Here is a 22,228-nt window from a genome sequence, read left to right as displayed (position 1 = left end):
ATCGTCCCTTTACCCAGCATCGGTCAGTCTTGTTTCACGCGGGGGCGGAGCTGGGGGTCCCGGCAGGCCCAGGAAACCCCGGCTCTTCGTCACACTGACCCTGGGGGCTTCCCACGCGGAGCCTGTGACAGACCGCCCCAAACGCGCCCTGTGGGGAGACATCGGCTCCTCCCGAAACTTCAGATGTCACACGGTCAACTGCGCAAGAGGCGTCCCTAGGCACCCCGAGGGCGCCACCCCAGGGCCCTGCGCGGCCCGAGCGAGGCCAGGCGCAGAGCTGCCCCCCCCCGCCCCAGGGGCACGGCCGCGGGGGACAGGGACCCGACACCGCCCACGCGGCCGGGCGGGCGCGCTCGCCGCCAGCGGGGTGCAAACTGGGCATCCTCGGGGCAGCAATAAGAGCTAAGAACTTTAGATTGTTTTCCACCTTAATCTTCTAAAAGTTCCTATAGACTTGGCCCCTTTTTAGAAAGGTAACCAAATGGGGTAAGTACAGTGGTACCTCCATTTTCAAATGTTCTCCATTCCCCAAGGCCGGGTTCTGAAACGTTCAAAACCCAGGGGTCAACAGCCAGCAGCAGGCCCCGGGGGCTGCGCCCAGTGGAAGCCGAGGCGTGTTCCACTTCCCGGGCCCGTCCCAAAGCCGAAACACCTGCTCGCGGGCCCGTCCCAAAGCCGAAACACCTGCTCGCGGGCCCGTCCCAAAGCCGAAACACCTGCTCCCGGGCCCGTCCCAAAGCCGAAACACCTGCTCCCGGGCCCGTCCCAAAGCCGAAACACCTGCTCCCGGGCCCGTCCCAAAGCCGAAACACCTGCTCCCGGGCCCGTCCCAAAGCCGAAACACTTGCTCCCGGGCCCGTCCCAAAGCCGAAACACCTGCTCCCGGGCCCGTCCCAAAGCCGAAACACCTGCTCCCGGGCCCGTCCACAAAAATTTATGAATAATGATGTTCAATGCATTGGTTACGTTTTCTAAAACAATGGGAAATAACCCAAATATTGAATGGGGAATTAAAAAAATTAATTATTCCATCTACTTGATGGAAGATTTTGTGGTCAATTTTTTAAACGTTATCCTTTCAATGGCTACATAGTGACACACTATGATCTTAATACTGTAGAAAAGTATGCAGCGGAAAAACATCAAAAGGAAACCCTCAAATGTAAATAGTGGTAACATCTGGCAATAGAATTGAATGATTTTATTTGCTTTTTTATTCTTTCCTATGTTTTCCAAAATTTCTGCAGGAAGTACATTTTATAACTAGAAAAAAATTATTTTTTAAAAAACCCACCTTTTTGTAATAGGTTCATGACCCCTCTATCTATATGAAGGACAGGGGGTAGGGCTGTCTGGTCACATACCTGCCCGGTGCTCCCTACTGGCTTTCTGGTCGCTGAAATGCACACCTCAGGATATATGGATGTCCACTAACTATTTATAAAACCTCACCAGACGTGTATTCCAATATACAATACAGTCCGAGCAGAGCATCACAAAACACATCACTAAAGTATACTAAAATAAGGTTATTTACTTAAAAATGATACATTGGATGTAATCTATATATAGAACAAAGCAATTAATGGTAAACTGAATAAGGCACCTTTTAAAGCAGATGCTGTACAAAATATATTTAGTGTGTTACATATCAAATACGAACCTGTATTTTTGGTGTTTTACAACTGCATAATAAAACTGCTTAACCCTTCCTTCAATGTCTATGTACAACTTTCCTAAGTAAGCTATATAATGGTATTTTCATTTTATACAATATATACTACATTTTAGTTTTTAAATGGGGAGGGATAACAGTCACTAAAAGGGCTTAAGCAATCCCACTGAGAGCACAGTACAGAGCACAATCTAAAATTACAACACAGCCAATCCTCTGCAAAGCAGTGCTCAAAGACTCTCCTACTGGACGATCTTACTCACAGCTTCACCGGGTGCTGCCCCACATTCAATCTGGTTCTATGAATGTCAGTTGTCCGCAATTTTCACTGTGACTTTAACAGCACTGAGGCAAGGACTTTAACACCTGACCCGTGCAAATAATGTCACCACTTTTAAATAGCACAAGAGCTGCAACGATCCTTTCTAAAACTCAATTCGTATTTCTGCTGTTGAAGTTACTTTAGATATTTAGAAACATTTGAAGACATGTATGAAAAGAAATGTGACTTAATTTATAAAATATTCCCTGCAACAAATTATTGAATATCAAATTTGATCTTGTGCCAAGTCAGAGCTGCATGATTCTTTAAAAATTGTATCGCATTTTTGTTTTAAAGATAAGCAAAACATCTGGGGGGAAAGCTACTATTTTTTTGAGTAAATAATAAATTTGGCACGTTCTAGGAAAATAATTTTCAGAAACGATGTTAGAAGTTTAGAAATACTTCCGGACATTGAAAACGCAACACGAATTGTTGATTGAAATACTTTTGGTGAAAATATGCCCAGGGAATTAGATCCAAATTTCGTACTTCAGAAACTTGTTCATCAGCAAGCACAGGGAACGCTTAGAATAGGCACCGAAGCCAGGCCCCATGTGCCTGTCATTCCAGAGATATTTACTGGTATAAGAAAATTCAAAAGAAGCATTTTCTTTGAGGGCTAACTTCTGTTCTATTCTGGTACCTTTACCAAAACCTTGGAGTTTTGTTTTTAATTATTTAAAGGGATGACAGACAGAAGCCACACATTTTAAAAATGCTCAATTGTGGGATCAAATAATGGTCTCTAGGGTTTTCCAAATTATTAATTATGGCACTAAATAATACTTCCTTCCTTTACTGGATGAACTTAGAAATTTAAGAGTAAAAGTAAGGAGAGAAGAAAAGTTTAATGCAACATTTTTTAGACTTTAAAATTTCAAATAGTCATCTGCTTTTTAAAAAACATGTTATTCTAGAAAATATTTATATTGAACAAGTCTCAACATTGATTTCTTGATATCACTTTTAATAGGTCAATTTCATTTAAAAAATCATTATGATGGGCTTTTAGTACCTGTGACGTTTTGCTTCCACATACTATTTTAACATTTCTAAGGATAGAGATTGCCTTTTCTTACATATTTTCTTTATTATTAGGATGAAAAATGATTTTGAAGATATACAGTTTATAAAATAAAAATAAATCAAGGTTAACCTCAGTCTAAGTAAATCAGAGCTCACAAGTGTTCCTAAACTGCATGGTAATTTAGATAAAAACACCTATACACTCCACTGTTAAGAGACGGAGGACACTCTGAAAGAGCACATTACTGGGTGCTGCCAATAGGCAGGTTTACTTATCCCGATGAACACTTCAAAGCTAAATTATCTTAGATGAAAATTATCAAATTTAGTCAAAACTGTTAAAGCAAATTTTAAATTTGTGGAATTTGATGTAGACAAATATATTAAGAGTTTCACCCTTAGGAGCCAGTCAAATTTTTGGCAATGAGTGGATTCATGCTCTGATGTCCCCCTTTAAAAGTGTTTTGACTATGTTGTAATATAATCACATTTATTTTATGCTATATTCAAAGAAAACTGTCTTGCTTTCTGCGCCTGTAAGTTTTTTTTTCTTTCAGACTAAGACGTTAATATTTAAAGGGCATCACAGAAGTGTGAAAGGTTTAAGTGAACAGAAGTATTCCTTGGAATGAAGAGGCGTCCGTCGCATCTGCAGTGTGCTCAGAGTGACGGCCACATGGCGCAGACAGAGAGCTTCGGGCCGTGACTTCACCGTCTTCACAGGTATGAAACAGAGATCATAAAACCAAACATCTCGAATGGTTTAAATGTCCAAACATCTGTATTAGCTCTGAAACAGAAACTTCTAATTAGAGGATCCTTTCACAACGGAGAGCTGAGATGACAGTACCCTTAATGAAAGTCTGTACCTGAAACGAACAAACTCTTAGGTTTAACATGCTGTTCTGACTGTATCAGTTCTAAAAATTCATATGTGGTTCTACTTTATAACATTTTCTTCTGATGAGCTTTTATTTTCCCCCTCAAGGATGAGGCGTGAGGTACACGTGAGCTGTCTCTACAGCAGTATGAATGTACGTACATATATAAAATACAGTTGTAAAAGGAGCAGGGATTTTGCAAATAAAGCATATTACACACAAAATATAAATAACTTCCCTTTTAAAAGTTACTGAGAATAAAGAATAGAGAACATGGTTACAGGCACTTAACGTCGCTATCAATGCAGTGATTAGTACCTCACTTCAGCAAGAAGTGTTTTCTTTACAGGGTCGTGGCACCAAAGGTCCGACTCTGGACAGGATGCTTTCTATGACAAAAATAATAATTACAAAAAAAAGATGGTGGTGGGAGGAAAACAGTAGAAATTTCCAGGCACTTTAAACTTTTTTGGCCTTTATATAACCTTTTATGTTAAAAAATAAAGTTGGAGGAGAAGCTAGCTCTTTCAAGGTAAATGGCTTTTATGTGATTGGCGAATCTTGGTCAGATCATGCATTTTTAAAGCACAAAACCAACAAGCCACTAAATCTTCCTGCATGTTCATAAATTATATTTTCTTCTAATTCAATGGCAGCAGAGAAATCTTGGTGTGCATGCGTGGGTACACACACCATTATCAAGGCCTGGCAAACTTTTCTCATAGACTACGCAATATCCCAAACAGACCACAATCCCTAGGCTGTTTACGAAGGTTGAGCACAAACAGATTTCATTTTCTCAGGTAGAGGCATGTGCATCACTTCTCTGTCTCTCTGAATTCACTGACCTCAGGCTTTCACAGAAAGCACTGTGTGAGCAGGTAATTCAGCACCCAGAGTTTGGCCAGAGACTGACTTCATCAGGATTGACGTCTCGATGTAGTCCATAAAAACCCAATTTAAAAAGGCATCAGAAACCACATTTAAAGTAAAGTTGTCCGTATATTAAGAATGACGTTTTAGAAGTTCCCAGCTTATATTCTGCAGAGCACGGAAAGGTTTAACATTAGCAGCCTGTGGAGGTGTAGTGAGGACAGAGCCTGAGAACCAAGTTAGCATCCTTACTCTACTCTAACTCCACCGCTCCTTGGGTGAACAGTCTTGCAGTCTAGAATTTCTCCTCAGGATTGCTGAACTGTCAGATCTTTACGTCTTGGGATTCAACCATCTTAGCAAGTGTCTTCTTGATCCTCAGAGCCGTGAGTCTGGAGGCTGGGTTGTGGGCCCAGCATTCTGACATTAGCTTCAAAACCGCTCGAAGACACTGAAAAGTAAACAGAATGCAGTGAGCAGGTGAACACCTTTGGCAACACACACCGTCACTCCCTCAGGGCTGAGTTCTACCTACTTCATCACTGTTCCATCGATTAGACACAACTGGCCGCAAACGCTTGACACACACAACCTCACGCATATCTTCATAGGATGGATCACTGGGCACCATGTTGTAATATGGCAGCTGGTGCTCCTCTACTATCCCTGTAGTGAGAAAACAGAGTGGGCACAAAAATGGTAGCTAGACAGTATACCAATCTACCCAGCATCTCTTACTCAACTGTGGAACCAAATCTGACACCTACGTAACGAAGAAACAACTATACAGTGGACGGGTCACTTTTAATAGTAAATGTATGTTGCTCTTTTTGTATGTCTAATTATTTCCCTTATGTCCATCAGGATCCCCATCACAGCTGTGGACTTACCAATATTCCTAAAAAAAAGCAAGGGGAAACACTCACCCTAAAATTTAATCAAATTATTTATTTCTATAATTCCTACTAATACATGTAGCAGAAAGACAGCATGATTTGTAGAAAAGAGAAACCCCAGCCAGCCTGAGACTGTCATTCTTAGAAAGGCCCGTGGGGCTGGCTGCGCTGGGGTCTGAAAACGTGCCTGCAGACAGCTCCCTAAACGATAAGGATGCTCACGGGGCCCAGGCTATCCGTGCACAGCAGGGGTCGTGCTGAACACTGCTCTCGCTGAGAGTTTGGAATTTTGGTACATGCTACGCAGAGGACGCTCGCGTGACCAGCCGCCGTAACCTTGGAAAACTAAGCCTCTAACGACTTCGTGGCCGACACTTCACACACGTCATGGGCTGGAGGGATCACGTGTACCCTGTGCGATGTCCTTGGGAGGGGACTTTGGAAGCTTGTGTCCCATCTCCTCTGAACTCTGCCCTGGTGCCTTTCCCTTGGCTGATTTAGCTTTGTACCCGTTCACTACAATAGCTCTCAGCAGTAAAGACAGCTCTATGCTGAGTCCTAGCGAAATCACAGAGCCTGGGAGTGGTCCAGGGAATCCCTGACTTCTAAATTATATAACAGGCGCCGTTACTTTCTGAATCACGAGGATGCAACCCAGCCGGAAGCACCCCCGGACCCCCACCTCCTGTGACACAACGACGCGCCACCTCCCAGATGATCAGGCCGAAGCTGTAGATGTCGGCCATCACGTAGGGCTGGAAGTGCTGCTTGCCCAGGCTCTCCTCCAGCACCTCCGGGGCCATGTACCGCTTGGTGCCCACCCTGGTGTTCAAGGGGACGTCCACTTCGTTTGTGTCACTGAAACAGGAGACAGGTGATGTCATGCTTGATGGTTAAGAACAAACAGTTTTTCTTCCACTTTTGTTGTATTTTATAAAAGTCAGTCTCTTTCTCCCCTCACCTCCCACAAAAAATAATAAAAATCTGTCTGTCTTTCTGTCTATCTATCTATCTATCTATCTATCTATCTATCTATCTATCTATCTATCTATCTATCTATCTATCATCTATCTATCATCCATCCATCCATCCATCCATCCATCCATCCATCCATCCATCCATCTAAAATTCCACATTCTTTTTATCCGAAATCATTGGGGCCAAATGTATTTTTAAATTTAGCATCTTTCAGATTTAAAAAAAGTAACATACCCTTTAAGCATATGCTACCTATTATAGAACTTCCTTCCCAGAAGAGTCTAGAGTAGGGCCCTGCACCAAACTCACCACCACATCTGCACTGAACACTCAGTATGAACACTGCTATCAAGCTGGACAAAGACAACAGATGCCTTGCATGAATTCAGGTCAGCTTTTGTCACCAAACAAGTTTGGTGTCTTTCAAAGAAAAAGGACAATAGTGAATGTAAGAAACGTGGCAGATAGTTATGTCCCAGAATGAGTGAATGGGAAGTAAGGGGAGAGGAATCATTTGCCTTCTCCATTCTCACGTGACACAGGGTTACACTTTCTTCCTTATGGGTGAAGCGAATCAGTTCCAATCTAAGCAGTGTCTACACAATCACACTGGCAGTAATCACACCGGCAGTAATCACAGTGATAAGTGATGTTTACTGAGGTTTTCAGCTGGTGGAGTAAATCTTAGAGCTGGAAGACATGGATGCTTTGTGGCTTAGGTCCGCAGTTCTAGAAACTACTCCAGAGCAGAGATTAATTATTCTGTACTTTCTTACATAGCATCTGATGAATATTTGAGCCAATTAATACTACACTGATTAAAAACAAACAAGATTTTAACACTGGAACAACCAGGGAAGACTATTTAATTTTTTAATGTTTGTTTTATTATGGACTAGTACTTTTATCTTAAGGCCTGAAATTAGTTCTGAAATGGGAAATGGCTGCTGTACTCCAAAGTTATAACAACATTAAAATGATTTCAACAGTTTCCTAAAAATGTTATAATTCTAACTGTTTAAAACTATTAACAACATATCAAGTGGCGATGGAGAAATGGCATGTTTATATCACTTGCGGGAGTCTAAGTTGATGTGTGCTCTCTAGGGGATACTGTGCAGTGCACCTTGATTTATACATACAGACCCTTCGTCTAGCCCCCTCTAAGGAACCCATCAGGACAAAGTACTTGCATAAGTGCTCAAGGATTAATATATATCCATAAAATACAAAGTTCATTAAAGTACTTTTTAGATAGAGACAAACCATAGGCAACTGGAATGCTGTGAGTCGGGTAATAAAATAAATTACAGTACATCGTATTCTGGAAACTGGCACTGACGCTATTAAAGAGAATGAAGTAGACCTACATAAACAGAGGTCGGAGGATGTCTCAGACAATAAAAAACAGGCAGTAAAAAATTATGTTGAGGAGAATGTAATTTTTGTAAACAAAACAAAACCCACCAACCAGAGCAATACCCCAATCATATTCTTATACTACACAAGCACAACACATTCCTGGAATTCTACTGTCCTAAATACTAGTATGCAAACCTCTTTTGGAGATTGACATAATTTCAAACAGTAGACAAAGAGCCACCTGCCTGTTGAATTTAACAGCGAGGCCCAGGTCAGCAATACAACAGCTTCCATTCTTCTTAATGAGGATGTTTTTGCTCTTTAGGTCTCGATGAGCAATTGCAGGCTTTCCCTGGGTGCCATAAATCTCTGTGTGGAGATGACACAGACCACACGCAGCTGAGTATGCCAGCTTGAGCAGGGCCCTGGTGTCCAGTGTCGCACACTTCAGGAAGTCGTAGAGAGACCCGTTCTCATGGTAATCGGTGATCAGATAGAGCTGAGTCCAGGAGCCAGTGCCTTTAATGTCTGCTGCTATGAAACCTGGGCAGTGGATGAGTTTCAAGGTCAGTTATCAGAGGTGGCTGTGAGGGGTAAAGGCTCCCTCAGGATCTTGAGGGTAACTCAGGCATGATGCACAGACAATGAGCAGGAAATCTGCCTAACATGTTTCTTGAATGTGTTCCCAAGATTTTTATTTTGCCATTTACACATATAAGTCTATATTTCTGCAATAAATTTAAAATAAGATTAATGATTATCCTGAAAATGATAATAGTATGACTAAGAAAATCACATATCATGTAATAACCCAGGGGAATGTTATCATCTACATGACTTTCCTAGCATGAAAAACCACAAAGAAGAAACGTGGAAAACTCTTGATTTCAAATTGAAAAGTGGACCCATTAAAATTAAGTTAAATATGTTCAACTACCTAGCCAATGCCACGTATCTGTCAAGCGCTCTCACATCTGCTGGCTCGCTGATGAGCAGGTCCATAATACTGGCCCCCTTTCCTTCTCCCTTCTCCAGAAAAAGTGCTGAGTTGAACAGTGACCCCTGCCCCCCAAATTCATGTCTCCCTGGTACCTGTAATTATTTGGAGATGTAACCACATTCGGATGAGGTCATACTAGATTAGGGTGGGTGGTAATTCAATGACTGGTATCCTTTTTAAGAGGCAGATTTGCACACAGACACACAGGAGAAGCCATATGATGATAGAGGCAGGATAGGAGTGTTGTCTCCAAATTGAGGAGCACCATGGGTTGCTGGCAATCACGAGAAGCCAGAAGAAGCAAGGAAGGGCTGTCTCTTTAGAGCCTTCAGGAAGCATGGCCCTGCTGACACCTCGATTTTAAACTTCACGCCTCCAAAACTCAGAGAGAATAAATTTCTGTTCATTTAAGCCACCCATTTTGTGGTAATTTATTATGATAACCTTAGGCAACTAACATAAGTGTCTACTATACTCTTGGCAATGGACTATGCACTGTCTAAATTGGAGGGAAGGGAAATAGTAGCTGAAAAGAAAAGCTGGGCTCTAGCCAGTGTGGCTCAATGGTTGAGCACCAGCCCTTGGGCTGAAGGGTCCCGGGTTCAATTCCAGCCAAGGGCACATACCTTGGTTTCAGGCTCGATCCCCGGCCCCGGTCGGGGCCCACGCAGGAGGCAACCAATCAATGTCTCTCTCATGTTGATGTCTGTGTCTCTCTCTCTCCCTTCCACTCTCTCTGAAAAAACATCCTCAGATAAAGATTTAAAAAAAAAAAAAAAAGTTGGGAAAGCTAAATGAGCTTGTGCACCATTGACCAGATCATGCCCAAATTATTCTATTGTGTAAATGGGGTTGTGGGTGGGGAGGGAGAAACCTACTAAGCATAGAACATTAAGCTATGTCATGTGGTGGTGGCTTAGCCCAGTGCACATACCTGAATGTTTTCACAGCCCAGGAAGCAGACTTCCACCTGCACCCCACTAACCTGGTCAGAACGTGGAACGGACTGAAATCGAATGTGTACCCACCAAGTATATTTTCATGGCGCATCAGCACAGTTTGGTAGATTTCCGTTTCTCGAAACCAGCTAGCTTCTTCAGTGGTAAAAAACACCTTGACTGCCACCTTCTCGCCACGCCATTTACCCATCCACACTTCTCCGTATCGACCTTTACCAACTTGCCGAACCATCTGAATCTGCTTGGCAATAGTTCGCTGAACCTTCATTAAAAAAAAAATGTTTTGAGTGTGGTCTGACAGTTCATCCCATCAAAAAAGATGGTTTATATAGCCAACTCAATGTTAAAAATTAAAATGTATTTAAAAGATGAAACAATATACAACATATTCTGAAATAACAAATTTGCAAAAAATGCAAAGTAGTTCCCCTCCCTGTACATACACACCTTTTGGTCATCTCCTCCACAGACTCCGGGCTTGGCCACATGACTTGCTTTGGGTAATGGAACAACCGAGGAAGTGCCACAAGTGCCCCTGAGAAATGCTGAGCACTAGAGCACGCCCGCTCCTGCTGTTTGGAGCTCTGGGAGCAGTGAACTTGCCATGTTACCACTGGCCACATGCACCAACTACACCTCGCTCTAGCTGAACACAGCCAGAGGAAAACTGCCAGCAGACCCACAGGGTGATGAGGAATAATGAATGTTTGTTGCTTCAAGCCATGAAGCTTTGGGGGGTATTAGGCAGTGAAATCTAAATGACAGCTAAGTCTTAGCTCAGCCCATCGGATCCCGCATGGTCTGGTCCTGCTCACTCTCGAGCCTCACCAATCACTATAATCACACTATCCTCACCCCTTCCATTTCAATTTTTATTTATATTTTCCCTTTAACGGCCACCGTTTATGTATGTATTTTTCCTACTGAATTTACTGGGGTGACATTGGTTCATAAAATTATACAGGTTTCAGGTGCACAGTTCTACAGCCCAGCACCTGTACACTGTACTGTGTGTTCACCACCCACGGCAACTCTCCGTCCATCACCACTGACCCCGTGCCCCCTCCCACCCCCCCGGCAGTCACCACACTGCTCTCCGTGCCCATGAGTCTCTTTTTTTCCTTTGCTTATTCCCTGCACTCTCCTCTCCCAGCACCACACCCCTGACAACTGCCAGTCCGTTCTCTGTACCCATGAGTCTGCCTCCGCTGTTAGTTTATTTCATTTCAACTTTTAGAATCAACTCAAGCTCACTCCCATCTCAGTCTGTGTGTGCACAGCTTCCTTTAAGTGCTGCTTCTCCTTTGTTTAGCACCTCACAGCACAGACTCCTCAGCTGCTGCACTTATCGCAATTATAATTTTGTAATTTATGTATGTATTTGAGTTTTATCCCACCCTGCTCACAGGACATAGGGATTTACGTAGGATGATACCTGGAATACAGCAAGTGCTTTCATTAATATTTCCTGAATGTAAGTTGTACACTAATTGCTACCTTTAATGGTCATTCTAAATTAAACAGAACACAAAGGTCCAGGGTAATTGTACTTAAAATGGGCCAGATTTTGTGCACGTCTAAACTAACTTACTTTATGTATCATTTTATTACAGAATCTCCTGTAATTTTTTCAGACAAGATTACTGATGTATAACTTACATACAATAAAATTCGCTCTCCGAGAACTGTGTCTGACAGATGTATAGTCATGGAACCCCCAACACTGCAACTGAGATGCAGAACATATCCGCCACCCAAAACGCTCCTTTCTCTTTAAAGTCAACCCCCTCCCCCCACGCCGCATCCCTGACATCGCCGATCCGCTCTCCACCCTGCAGTCCCGCTTTGCTGGAACATCATGTAAATGAAAACGTAGGGTGCGTGCAGCCTTTTGAGCCTCAGTCCCTTCCCTCGGCACCCAGTGCTTTTGGGCCCGTCTGCTGGTGCCTCGTGGGCCGTGCTTTGTTGCTATTGACTGATGAGCTGTTCTCCTCTGAGTGTACCACTTATTCCCATTTACCAACTGCTGTGCCTCTGGGTTGTTTATAATTTCTATCTGTTATGAGGAAAGCTGCCACAGACATTCACATTCAGTTCTGGACATGTCTGTATAGCTCTTCGGCAAATACTCAGCAGAACCGCCTCACTGTATAGAAAGTGTGTGCTTAAGTTTTCAGTCAGCTGTCAAACTATTTCCCCAAGGGGCTGTACCACTTTGCATTTCCACCAGCAGTGTCTGCGTCTGCCAGCGGGCAGCCTCTCTCAGCCACACCGGCGCGTGTGCAGCGCCATCTTCCTGTGCTCGTCTGCATGTCCCGTGATGCCGAGTCTCTCTCCATATGCCTGATCAGCCATTCCCAGATCTTCTCTGGGAAAGTGCCTATTCAACTCTTTTGTCCATTAAAAAAACCTGAATTGTCTTATTACTGAGTTGTAAAAGTTCTTTATACATACTGCAACACAAATTTGTGACTTGTTTTTTGTTTTCTTCCCAGTGTCTTCTAAATAAGTCTTAAATTTTGAGAAAGCCCAATTTATAATTTTAAAAAATGATTCATGACTTTTGACTTCCTAAGAAATCTGTGCTCAACCCAAGGTCACAACGATTTTCTAAAACATTTTCTTGTAAAGGTTTTATACTTTAACTTCTTCATTTAGGTCTATGATCCATTTCAAGGTAATTTTGTATATGGAGTAGGTAAGGCTGAGATTCACTTTTTGGCAAATGGATGCTCAATTTTTCCTGTTGTACCATATTTTGCAGACTGTCTTCCCCCCCCTGAACCACTCTGGCACCCAAACCACTTGATCATGTATGTACACACCCACTTCCTGAAGCTCTCTTCTGCCCCACTGAAATACCGAATTATCCTATATCAGCACCACAATGTCCAGAAATCAGGGAATGAATCCTCTTTTTCAAAATTGTTTTGGCTCTTTGGGTTCTTTGTATTTCCATATTAAATGTCAGAACCAGCTCATCAATTTGTTCAAAGGCTTGCTCTGATCTTGATTTGCACTGAATTAAAACTGTAAGTCAATTTTAGGAAAACTGGTATCTTAATACTGAGTCTTGTGGCTCACAAACAGGATACACACCTCCACTTATTTAGGGCTCTGTTCATTTGTTTTGACACTGTTTTCTAATTTTCAATGTACAGGTCTTACATAATTTTGGTAAGCTTATTGCAAAATATTCAACTTTTTGATGCTATTTCTAGTGATACAGCTCTTAAAGTTTTAATTCCTAATTGCTTTTTGCCAGTGTAATAAACTCAGTAATTTTTGTACACTGACCCTGGATTCTGCAACCCTGATAAACCCGCTTACAGGCTGCCGTAGCTTCACGGTATCATCCTTGAAATTTTTTACACAATCATGTTGTCTGCATACAAAGACCATTTTACTTTACCTTTCCAATTCAATTACAGAAATTATTTAATTCACTGAAGTATTAAAGATGAATGTATGCCCAGCCAGGCGTGGCTCAGCAGTTGAGCATCGACCTAGGATCCAGGAGATCTCGGTTTGATTCCTGGTCAGGGCATATGCCCAGGCTGCGGGCTCGATCCCCAGTCACGGGCTTGCGGGAGGCAGCCCATCAGTGATGACTCTCTCTCTCATCATTGATGTTTCTATCTCTCTCTCTCCTTCTCCCTTCCTCTCCCTGAAATCAATAAAGATATTAAAAAATAAAAAATTAAAAAAATGTATGCATTTAAACAAATGCAATTAAACAATATCTATCTAAATATCTGGTGTTTATCTTAAGGGTCTTCTCGACCCTAACCCTGAGTATTTCCTTACATATAACCCTTTTACAGTTATTCAAAACTCCCTTTATAATTATGTTTCTGAGTTGTGTTTTTGGTGACACAGCACTCTATGAGGAAGCACCCTCTCTGTAAAGGTGTGTGGGAGGAACGTCCTTTTGATTTCAGAATCAGAATACAGTGGTACCTCAGTTTTCAAATGTGATCCGTTCTGGAAGACGGTTCGAGTTCTGAAACCTTCAAAAACTGAGGGATCAACAGCCTGACAGCTGGGCCTCAGGATCTTGAGCTCAGCAGAAGCCCTGTGGCATGTTCGACTTCCGAGGCATGTTTGAAAACCGAAGCACTGACTTTTGGGTTTACGGCGTTCATAAACCGAAACGTTTGTCAACGGAGACGTTCAAAAACCGAGGTACCACTGTAGTCCTACTGCTCCCAGCAACCAGCTGAACCTGACAGATGGAAGGATCACACATCTGACTCCCTTTCAAAATGGCTGTTAATGCAAAGCACTTACACAGCATCTCACAACCACACTTCTTTCATAATCTTACCTGCCTGCTCTATTTTTCTTGTCTCATCTTTCTTATTTTTGACTAATTTCATCTTGCATCACTGCAGCCACCTTTCTGTGTAGGAACATTCCCTAATCTGTAGAAATCATGCTGTCGAGCATCCTGTGAGGACGCTCCTCCATCAAGAGCACGATGCTGCCCGGGGTTTTATCTTACCAACAGAGGCAGCCCAGACCCACTGCCGGAGCTCTGTGACTGGTCAATAAGGTCCTTCAACGATTCTCCCACAGGAATAAACGCCTCATCCTGCTCCAGGTCACGATTGTAACGACGTCTGCTTGACATGCTTTTGCAATAATGTCTTTTCAAAAAGCAGAAAATAATCTACATTAACATCCTAAAACTATAAAATTTAAAGGCAAGAAAACCCTTAGGTTGTCAATAGCATTATCCTTCAGGCAGGATCATATCAAAATTAGTTTTAGCACAGGATAATACACCCTCTGCTAAAATAATCTCCAGAAACAGAGTTGTGAGGTGAAGTTCTCTGTGTCATTCTCACATGGAAAGAAGTCCACAGTGTGCTGACAAGTGAAAAAAGGCAAATAAAAAGAGCAGCATGTAAAGTGTGATCTATCTATAATAAAACTTAAATTATATATATATATATATATATATATATATATGTCTAAAAAGATCAGAAAGGATATATAGCAAGTTGTAAATAAGTTTTTCTGGGGATGTAGGAATATAAACTTTCTACTTTACACAAGTATTTTCATTTGAATTTATAAGCATATGTTTTTGTATTAAAATGAACAATAAATATATTTCCATTTTTTCAAAAGGAAAAAGTGCATGGATAAGAAATCAAACAAGTTCTCTTAATTCATTGATATTTTTGAAGGCTTCTCTTTTTAAAATTTCGAATTATGAAATATTTCAAACACACAGGAAGGCAGAGATTGACACTCGTGTACACCATTTAAATTTAATGAATAGCAACATTATGCTGTCGTTATTTGATATATTGAAAATAAATAAACATTAGAAGTATTTGAAGCCCAGTCATTTCCCTGATAATTCGATTTCCCTCCTTTACTCCTAACAAACACTATCCTAGAAGGGATCATACCCTTCCAATATATGTGTTTATACTTTTACCATAACTGTATATACTTATCAACAACACTGTTTCTCTGGACACAAATTTACATAAACAGTATGTTGTAGTAATAATTCACACCTTGCTTTTTAATGAAGAAGAAAAAAACAGCTACTTATGTTTTACATATTTATTCATGTTGAACATGTAAAACACAATAGCTCATTTTTGTTGATGCTGAGTACGTCAGGCATTGTTCTGAGGCTCTCTTCATCTCCCGTTTTACAGATGAGTGAACCTGGCCCAGAGGCTCATCATTTGCCAAGTCAACCAGCTGGCCAAGTGGAGAAGCTGGGATCCAAACCCAGAGGCCCAATCAGAAATCCTCGCCCTTAGTTATCAGTATTCTGTCAAGGAAATTATTTAAATGGTACCTAGTGATTCTGTTATTAATTTGCTACAACTTACCCTGATGCCATATTAGTTATTTCCAAAAGTTTGTTAATATAAACAGGGCTGTAAAAATCATTCTTGGCCCTGGTCAGTCTGGCTCAGGGCACACATCTCAGTTGCAGGCTCCATCCCAGCCCTGGTCACGCGTGAGTGGGAGGCAACCAATCAATGTGTCTCTCTCACAGTGATGGTGTTCCTTCTCTCTCTCCCCGCCCCCCGCCTCTCTCCTTCCCTCTCTCCCTTCCACTCTCTCTGAAAACCAATGGAAAAAAATATATCCTTGGGTGAGGATTAAAACCCACCCCCCCCCCACCCCATTCTTGTGTCTGTCTCTTGTGCAGATGCATAAACGTTTCTTGAAGGTGTACATACTTTCAATGCTGACATCCACCAAATTGCTCTCCAAAGTGAAACAACTTATACTTGCACCTGAAGTGCAGTCTCCCAGCGTCCATGTCCCCGCATCCCAGCCCACACCGGGATAGCCTGACATCTGTCACCCCAATGGGCATGAACAGTGACGTGCTCCACGTGACGACGAGACGGAGAGCTCTGCTGTTCACAGCTCTGTTTTCTCTGGAGCCGCCCGTCCGTGTTGCTGATCATTCAACTGGGGTGGCCCATCTTTTTCTGATTGATTCGTAGGATTCTTTACATAATCTTGAACTAAATCTTTGGTAATTATGTGTTACAACAGTCTTCTCTTGGTCTTTCCTGTCATGTCATTCCATTTATGGTGTTTTATGTCAGTTTTTAATTTTAATGTCAAATTAAATTCATCAAACTTTCCTCTTTTTTGATATATGCTTTTGCATCCTGTTTAAGACAACCTTCCCAACCCTAATGCCATAAATACATTTTCAAAGTTTAAAAATGAATATTCTCTCACTTAGTCCTTTAATCCATTTGGAACTTATAGTACAGAACAGAAATTAGAGCATAAATAAAATTATTTACCACGTGAACAGTCCAATATATTTAACCATTTTAATAATTTTTTACTTAGAACTTATTATAGGTAACTGACTCAAATGGTTTAAAATTTAAAAGGCACAAGAGGGTGCACAGTGAGAAAGCGTCCTCAGCCTATCCCTAAGCCCTCAGCTTCATTTCCTAGAAGGAGTCTAGAATGAGCACTAGTTCCAGTTTCTTGGGTAATCTTCTGGAGAACATTATGTATATTCAAACAAGACACACACCAGTGGCCATCTCCCCTGCTCTTTTTCCTTCCAGACTGCAGCCACCATATGCCCTGCTCTGCCCCCTGCCCCCTTACTTTGCTTTACCTCTGGGGGTCACTCCACATCTGCGCATAAATGGCCTGATCTCTTTAATGGCTAAACACAGTATTTCATTGTGTGCCTGTTAACCATTCCCTACTTGGTAACATTTAGATTGTTCATAGTCTTACTCTGCACAAGGCTGAAATGAAAGACATTTCTGGCATGGCTGTACCCCAACCCCTGGGGCACAGGCCAAGATCCATTCCTTCTGGGGAAAGAGCAGAAGCCAATCCCTCTGCCCCGGGGATGTGTAGGAAACAGTTTCCTTGCCCCCACCAGACGAAGATCCGCTGATGCTGAGGAAGAGTCAAAACTCTAAGAAAGCTTTGTCCCTCAGGTCTAGCAACCCAGGAGCCTACCCTAAGGACTAGACATTCCCTCCTCCACTTTCCACCCGTGCCCACCATGACGAACATGCAACAACAGGCTCCCTCTGTGAGAGAGCAAAGGATGGAGAGAGACCCTTCTGAGGTGCAGGTGTGCAGTGAAAGCTGAGGGGTTAGCAGACACACAGAGAAAAGATCACACCAACCCCACCCCAAGTACAACATAACATCAGATCATCACCAAAGGAGTTTGAAACCTGCGATGCACTGAAGGCTCAGACCCAAACACTAAACAAAGCCCAAGCCCTATTCAACTCTTAAACAGCCTGACTCACAGCCCTGTCACACTAACAGTTTAAGAGAAGAGGCATGCCTGTTTTAGGGGAGTATGTGTGTGTCTGTGTATTTTAAATCTCAGTCTTTATTTTAAACATGATGTACAACATTCCATCAAAAGTTAAGACACACTTAAAAAGCAAGGAAAAGCAGCCTATTCTCAAGAGGTAAGGCAATCAATAGAACCAGTGTGAGATGACTCATGTTGGAACAATCAGACAGGTTCCTTAAAATAACTATAATTAAAATGACAGAGCACCTAGCAGAAAAGGGGGACAACCCTTTTCAAAAGATGGATGGAGTCAAATGGAACTGCCAGAAATAAAACAGAATATTGCCCTGCTAGTGTTGCTCAATGGTTGAGCATTGACCTAGGATCCAGGAGATTGAGGTTCGATTCCAGTCCGGGCACATGCAGGGTTGTGGGCTTGATCCCCAGCAAGGGGCATGCAGGAGGCAGCCAATCAACAATTCTTATCATTGATGTTTTATCTCTCTCTCCCTCTCACTTCCTCTCTCTGAAATCAATAAAGATATATATTTTTAAAAATCAAAAAACAGACTATCACAGATGAGAATTCCTGCAACAGGCTCATCAGCAGAGTGGACACAATGGAGGAAAATAAAAACCACCTGAAATAAAAAAGCAAAGAGGGAAAGGAATGAGAAAAATTCAGTATAGAATAAAAGAGCTGTGGGATAGTATTAAGTAATCTATAAAATATGTGTAGTCAGAGTCTCAAGAGGAAAGAGAGATAAAGGGACAGAAAGTATGTGAAGAGACAACAGACAGTAATTTTGCAAAAGAAATACACCAAATGAAAACTTGGACCCAAAACTTGGAACTAAACAAATAAATGGAAAGTGCTGAAAATGATAAAAATAAACATCAACATAAAGGACGTTTTTTCTTATTTTTATCACTTTAAAGTTGATTGGCAACTCCTTTTTTAGGTACATAATAAATGTTTATTATCTTTTTTATTATATGAAACATTACTTGGCAATATAAATATATATATACACTTTAATATATCTTTATTGATTTCAGAGAGAGGAAAGGAGAGGGAGAGAGAGAGAAACGCCAATGATGAGAGAGTCATTGATTGAGTCCGCAACCCAGGCATGTGCCTTGACCGGAAATCGAACCCTGATCGCCTGGATCCCAGGTCGACGCTCAACCGCTGAGCCACGCCCGGCCGGGTACTTGGCAATATTTTTTGCTGCAATTACTTTAAAAATCATGCATTTTTAATACTGAACTGAATGGGACTGAGGTGTCCCCTAATGGGAGTGAGAATGATGGGCTGATTATAAAGCTGCAAGTGGGCTTTGCATCCAATAAGTTAATCTGTGATACTGTTTCCAAGCACAGATTCTGGGTCATGGGGAGGTTAATGAATATCAACAAAATTTAATGAGTATTTACTGTGTGCCAAGGATGGAGGACACACCAATTCACCATGTTGATTCTTTTTTTAAGTATGTTTGTATTGATTTTTTTAGAGGGAGAGGGAGGGAAGGAGGGAGGGAGGGGGAGAGGGAGAGAGAGAGAGAGAGAGAAACATAGATCAATTGCCTCCCATACATATGTACCTGGACCAACCGGGGACCGAATCTGCAACCTGGGCATGTGCCTGGACTGGAATTAAACCAGTGTCCTCGGTGCATGGGATGACACTCAGCCAACTGAGCCACACTGGCCAGGGCCACTATGTTCATTCTTAATACTGAACAGAAAAGTGGTAATTTATCAGCTAGCCATCATCAATATCAATGAACAAGTAACCTCTGCTGTCTATCACTGAGGTTCCTGTCCAGTGGGAAAGGCAGACTTTAGGTAGATGATTATAAACAAGTAAACAAATGATTGCAAATGAAAAAAAATGTTAGGTAGAAGTAGTAAATGCTGTAGGTGTGGATCATGGGCTCCAACCAGTTTTTTAAGGGTCAAAGAAATCACTTACAAAAAAGGATAGAAAGTCCACGTTGAAGAAAGCACAAAGAGCTGCCAGAATGAATAGAAACAATAGCTAATCCAGAATGAAAGGAGGTGATGGCGAGAGAGGAGGTTTTGGAGAAGGTATTGATCCTGAGGACTACGTTATCATGAATGTAAATCAGATTCAAAAGAATAAGTTTGCAAGTTTTTCTAGATTGGAATAAAACAGTCATCAGAAAAAAAGTGAAACAAAATATTAATGAAATACAGAAAAGAGACTAATCTCAATATGTAGAAATATATATCCCTCTTTAACTTCAATCTTACCCTTTTATGGCTTTCTATAGATAGAAATTTGTGTCTTGTTAAAATTGAGCTCAATGTAAATGATCCATTAAATTACTAATCCTGTAAATCTGCTCCACAATTGTTCTTCCAGTAAATAAAACTAGTACATAAAATTCAAAAGCTAAATACACTGGGCAGTCATGAGAGTCTCTGTAATAGTTAGTTTAAAACTATAAAAGGAGCCTAAAGGAACAGCTTACGGTGTCTGACTGGATTTTACGAGCTCTCTGGGTCACTCACGTGAGTGTCCATGGCTTGATTCTGAGATGAGTGTTCTTTTCAGTTCATCTTAAAAGGGGTCCCTTGGTCTCCATGTCCAGTGCTCTTTATTCTTTTGTGTGGCTTCATATTTCCACCTGGCATAATTTTGTTTCTACTTGAATTTCCTTTAATGTTTCTTGAGCAGATCTGCTGATGATGAATTCTTTCAAGCTTTTGTGTGTCTGACAGTCTTTATTTCACCTTCATTTTTGAAAAGTATTTTCCCTAAGCATAGAATTCTAGATTCATGACTCTCCTTCTGAGTACCTGGGAGACCGTGCCTGCCACGCTCTTGCTCGCCACACTCTTGTTTGGACCGTTTCCCATGGAGGTATTAGTCCTCTGTACATAATCCGGCTGCATTTAAATTTTTCTCTTTATCACCAGCTTTGAACAATTTGATTATGATGTGCCTTGGTGTCATTTTCTTCATGTTTCTTGTACTAAGAGTTTGCTGAGATTTTTGGATCTATGGGTTTATAGTTTTCACCAAATTTGGAAAAACTTGGTCATTATTTCTAAAAATATTTTTTTCTGTCCCCTTCACTTTTGGGGACCTCCAATTATATATACATTAGGCTGTTTGAGGTGCTACACCTCAACGGTGCTCAATTCATTTTTTACATTCTTTTTTTAATGTTTGTTAGTTTCTATTGCTGTCTTCATGCTCACTGCCATTAATCTCACTCAGTATATAATTCATCTCAGATACTACAGATTTCATTTCCTGAAGTTGGGTGTTTATAAAATATCTTTCATGTCTCTATTTAACTTCTGAACATATTAAAATAGAGTTATAACTGTTTTAATGCCCTTGTCTGCTACTTCTAACATTTCTATCAGTTCTGGGTCAGTGGTATTCACTGCTTCATTTCTTTCCCATTCTGGATTCTATTTTCCCACTTTTTACATACCTGGCAATCTTTGACTGAATGGCAGACACTGTGAATTTTACTTTGTTGGGTGCTGGATATTTCTGTAATCCTACACATACTCAAGCTTTGAGAATGTAGCTATCTGAAAAAGATCTGACCCTTTTGGGTTGTTTTTGAGGTAAGACAGAGCCATATTTAGTGTAGGGCTAAACTGTTCCCCAATACTCAGGCCAGACCCTTCTGAGCACTATAACCAGTGTCCTGTGAATGAGGCTTTCACGTCTCATAGCTGGTGGGAACAGAACCTATTCCCAGCCTCACGTAGTTTCCTCATTTGTACTCGCTGATCAAGACTCAGCTGAATATTCGACAGAACCTCCTGCAGAACTCCAGGTTCTTTCTCCGTGAGGCTCTCTCCTCCCTAGCACTCTGTCCTACAAACTATGGCTGCTATGCTCTCCCCAACCCTCAGCTCACTCCTCAATTCAGATTCTGCTGTGTCCTCTGGGTTCCTCAGTGTCCTGCAGTCATAGACTCTCTTCAGGCAGTAAGCTGGGCAACCAGAAGCCTCACCTCACTTGTTTCCTGTTTCTCAGGGATCAATGTCCTTTATTGCCTGAGTGGCAGCGGTTAGTGTGTGAGTGGTCTCATGACTGCAGGCCGCACTGCAAGGTATTTGCCTGGGCCAATTCATGGGAACCTAATGTCAGCTGGTTAGGGTTTTTCTCTTGGGTTGAATGGATTTCCCTGGGAAGAATCTTCCTATCTGTTGTCTCGAGGGACAAGTGTGTTGCCAGGGTTCTCGGAGGGCTGAGGGACCCACCAATAGTACATGATGTTCACTTGACCTCGTTTCCCCTATAATACCTCACCCTCAATAACAGGGTACCACAGCTGAGAACCTTATTTTTGTTCTTTCCAGAGAACGCACTTCTAGCCTTTTGTTAGAGGGATGGTGGGGACATCACGTGATTATTCAGAGCAGGAGTGAGGATCTCAATGTCTGTGGTGTTTGGCATCCAAAATGGCCTGCGAA

At 41.7% G+C, this 22,228-nt stretch overlaps 1 protein-coding gene across 1 annotated transcript in view; it reads right to left on the bottom strand.

Annotated features, from left to right (window-relative positions):
- Positions 1–1,514: 1,514 nt before the first annotated feature.
- The window catches only part of BMPR1A (bone morphogenetic protein receptor type 1A), a 133,123-nt gene continuing 112,409 nt past the window's right edge, over positions 1,515–22,228 (bottom strand). Inside the window, exons 8-13 of the mRNA XM_087824251.1 lie at positions 14,480–14,624; positions 10,045–10,237; positions 8,262–8,559; positions 6,359–6,534; positions 5,316–5,446; positions 1,515–5,231 (exon numbers count right to left, since the gene is read on the bottom strand). Of these exons, the coding sequence (XP_087680377.1) occupies positions 5,106–5,231; positions 5,316–5,446; positions 6,359–6,534; positions 8,262–8,559; positions 10,045–10,237; positions 14,480–14,624 (1,069 nt within the window). The 3' untranslated portion in view covers positions 1,515–5,105. The remainder of the gene's footprint in view (positions 5,232–5,315; positions 5,447–6,358; positions 6,535–8,261; positions 8,560–10,044; positions 10,238–14,479; positions 14,625–22,228) is intronic.

The sequence above is a fragment of the Miniopterus natalensis genome, chromosome 14, assembly GCF_054644295.1.
Source record: "Miniopterus natalensis isolate mMinNat1 chromosome 14, mMinNat1.hap1, whole genome shotgun sequence".
Classification (NCBI taxonomy): domain Eukaryota; kingdom Metazoa; phylum Chordata; class Mammalia; order Chiroptera; family Miniopteridae; genus Miniopterus; species Miniopterus natalensis.
This window is presented reverse-complemented; position numbering and strand designations above follow the sequence as displayed.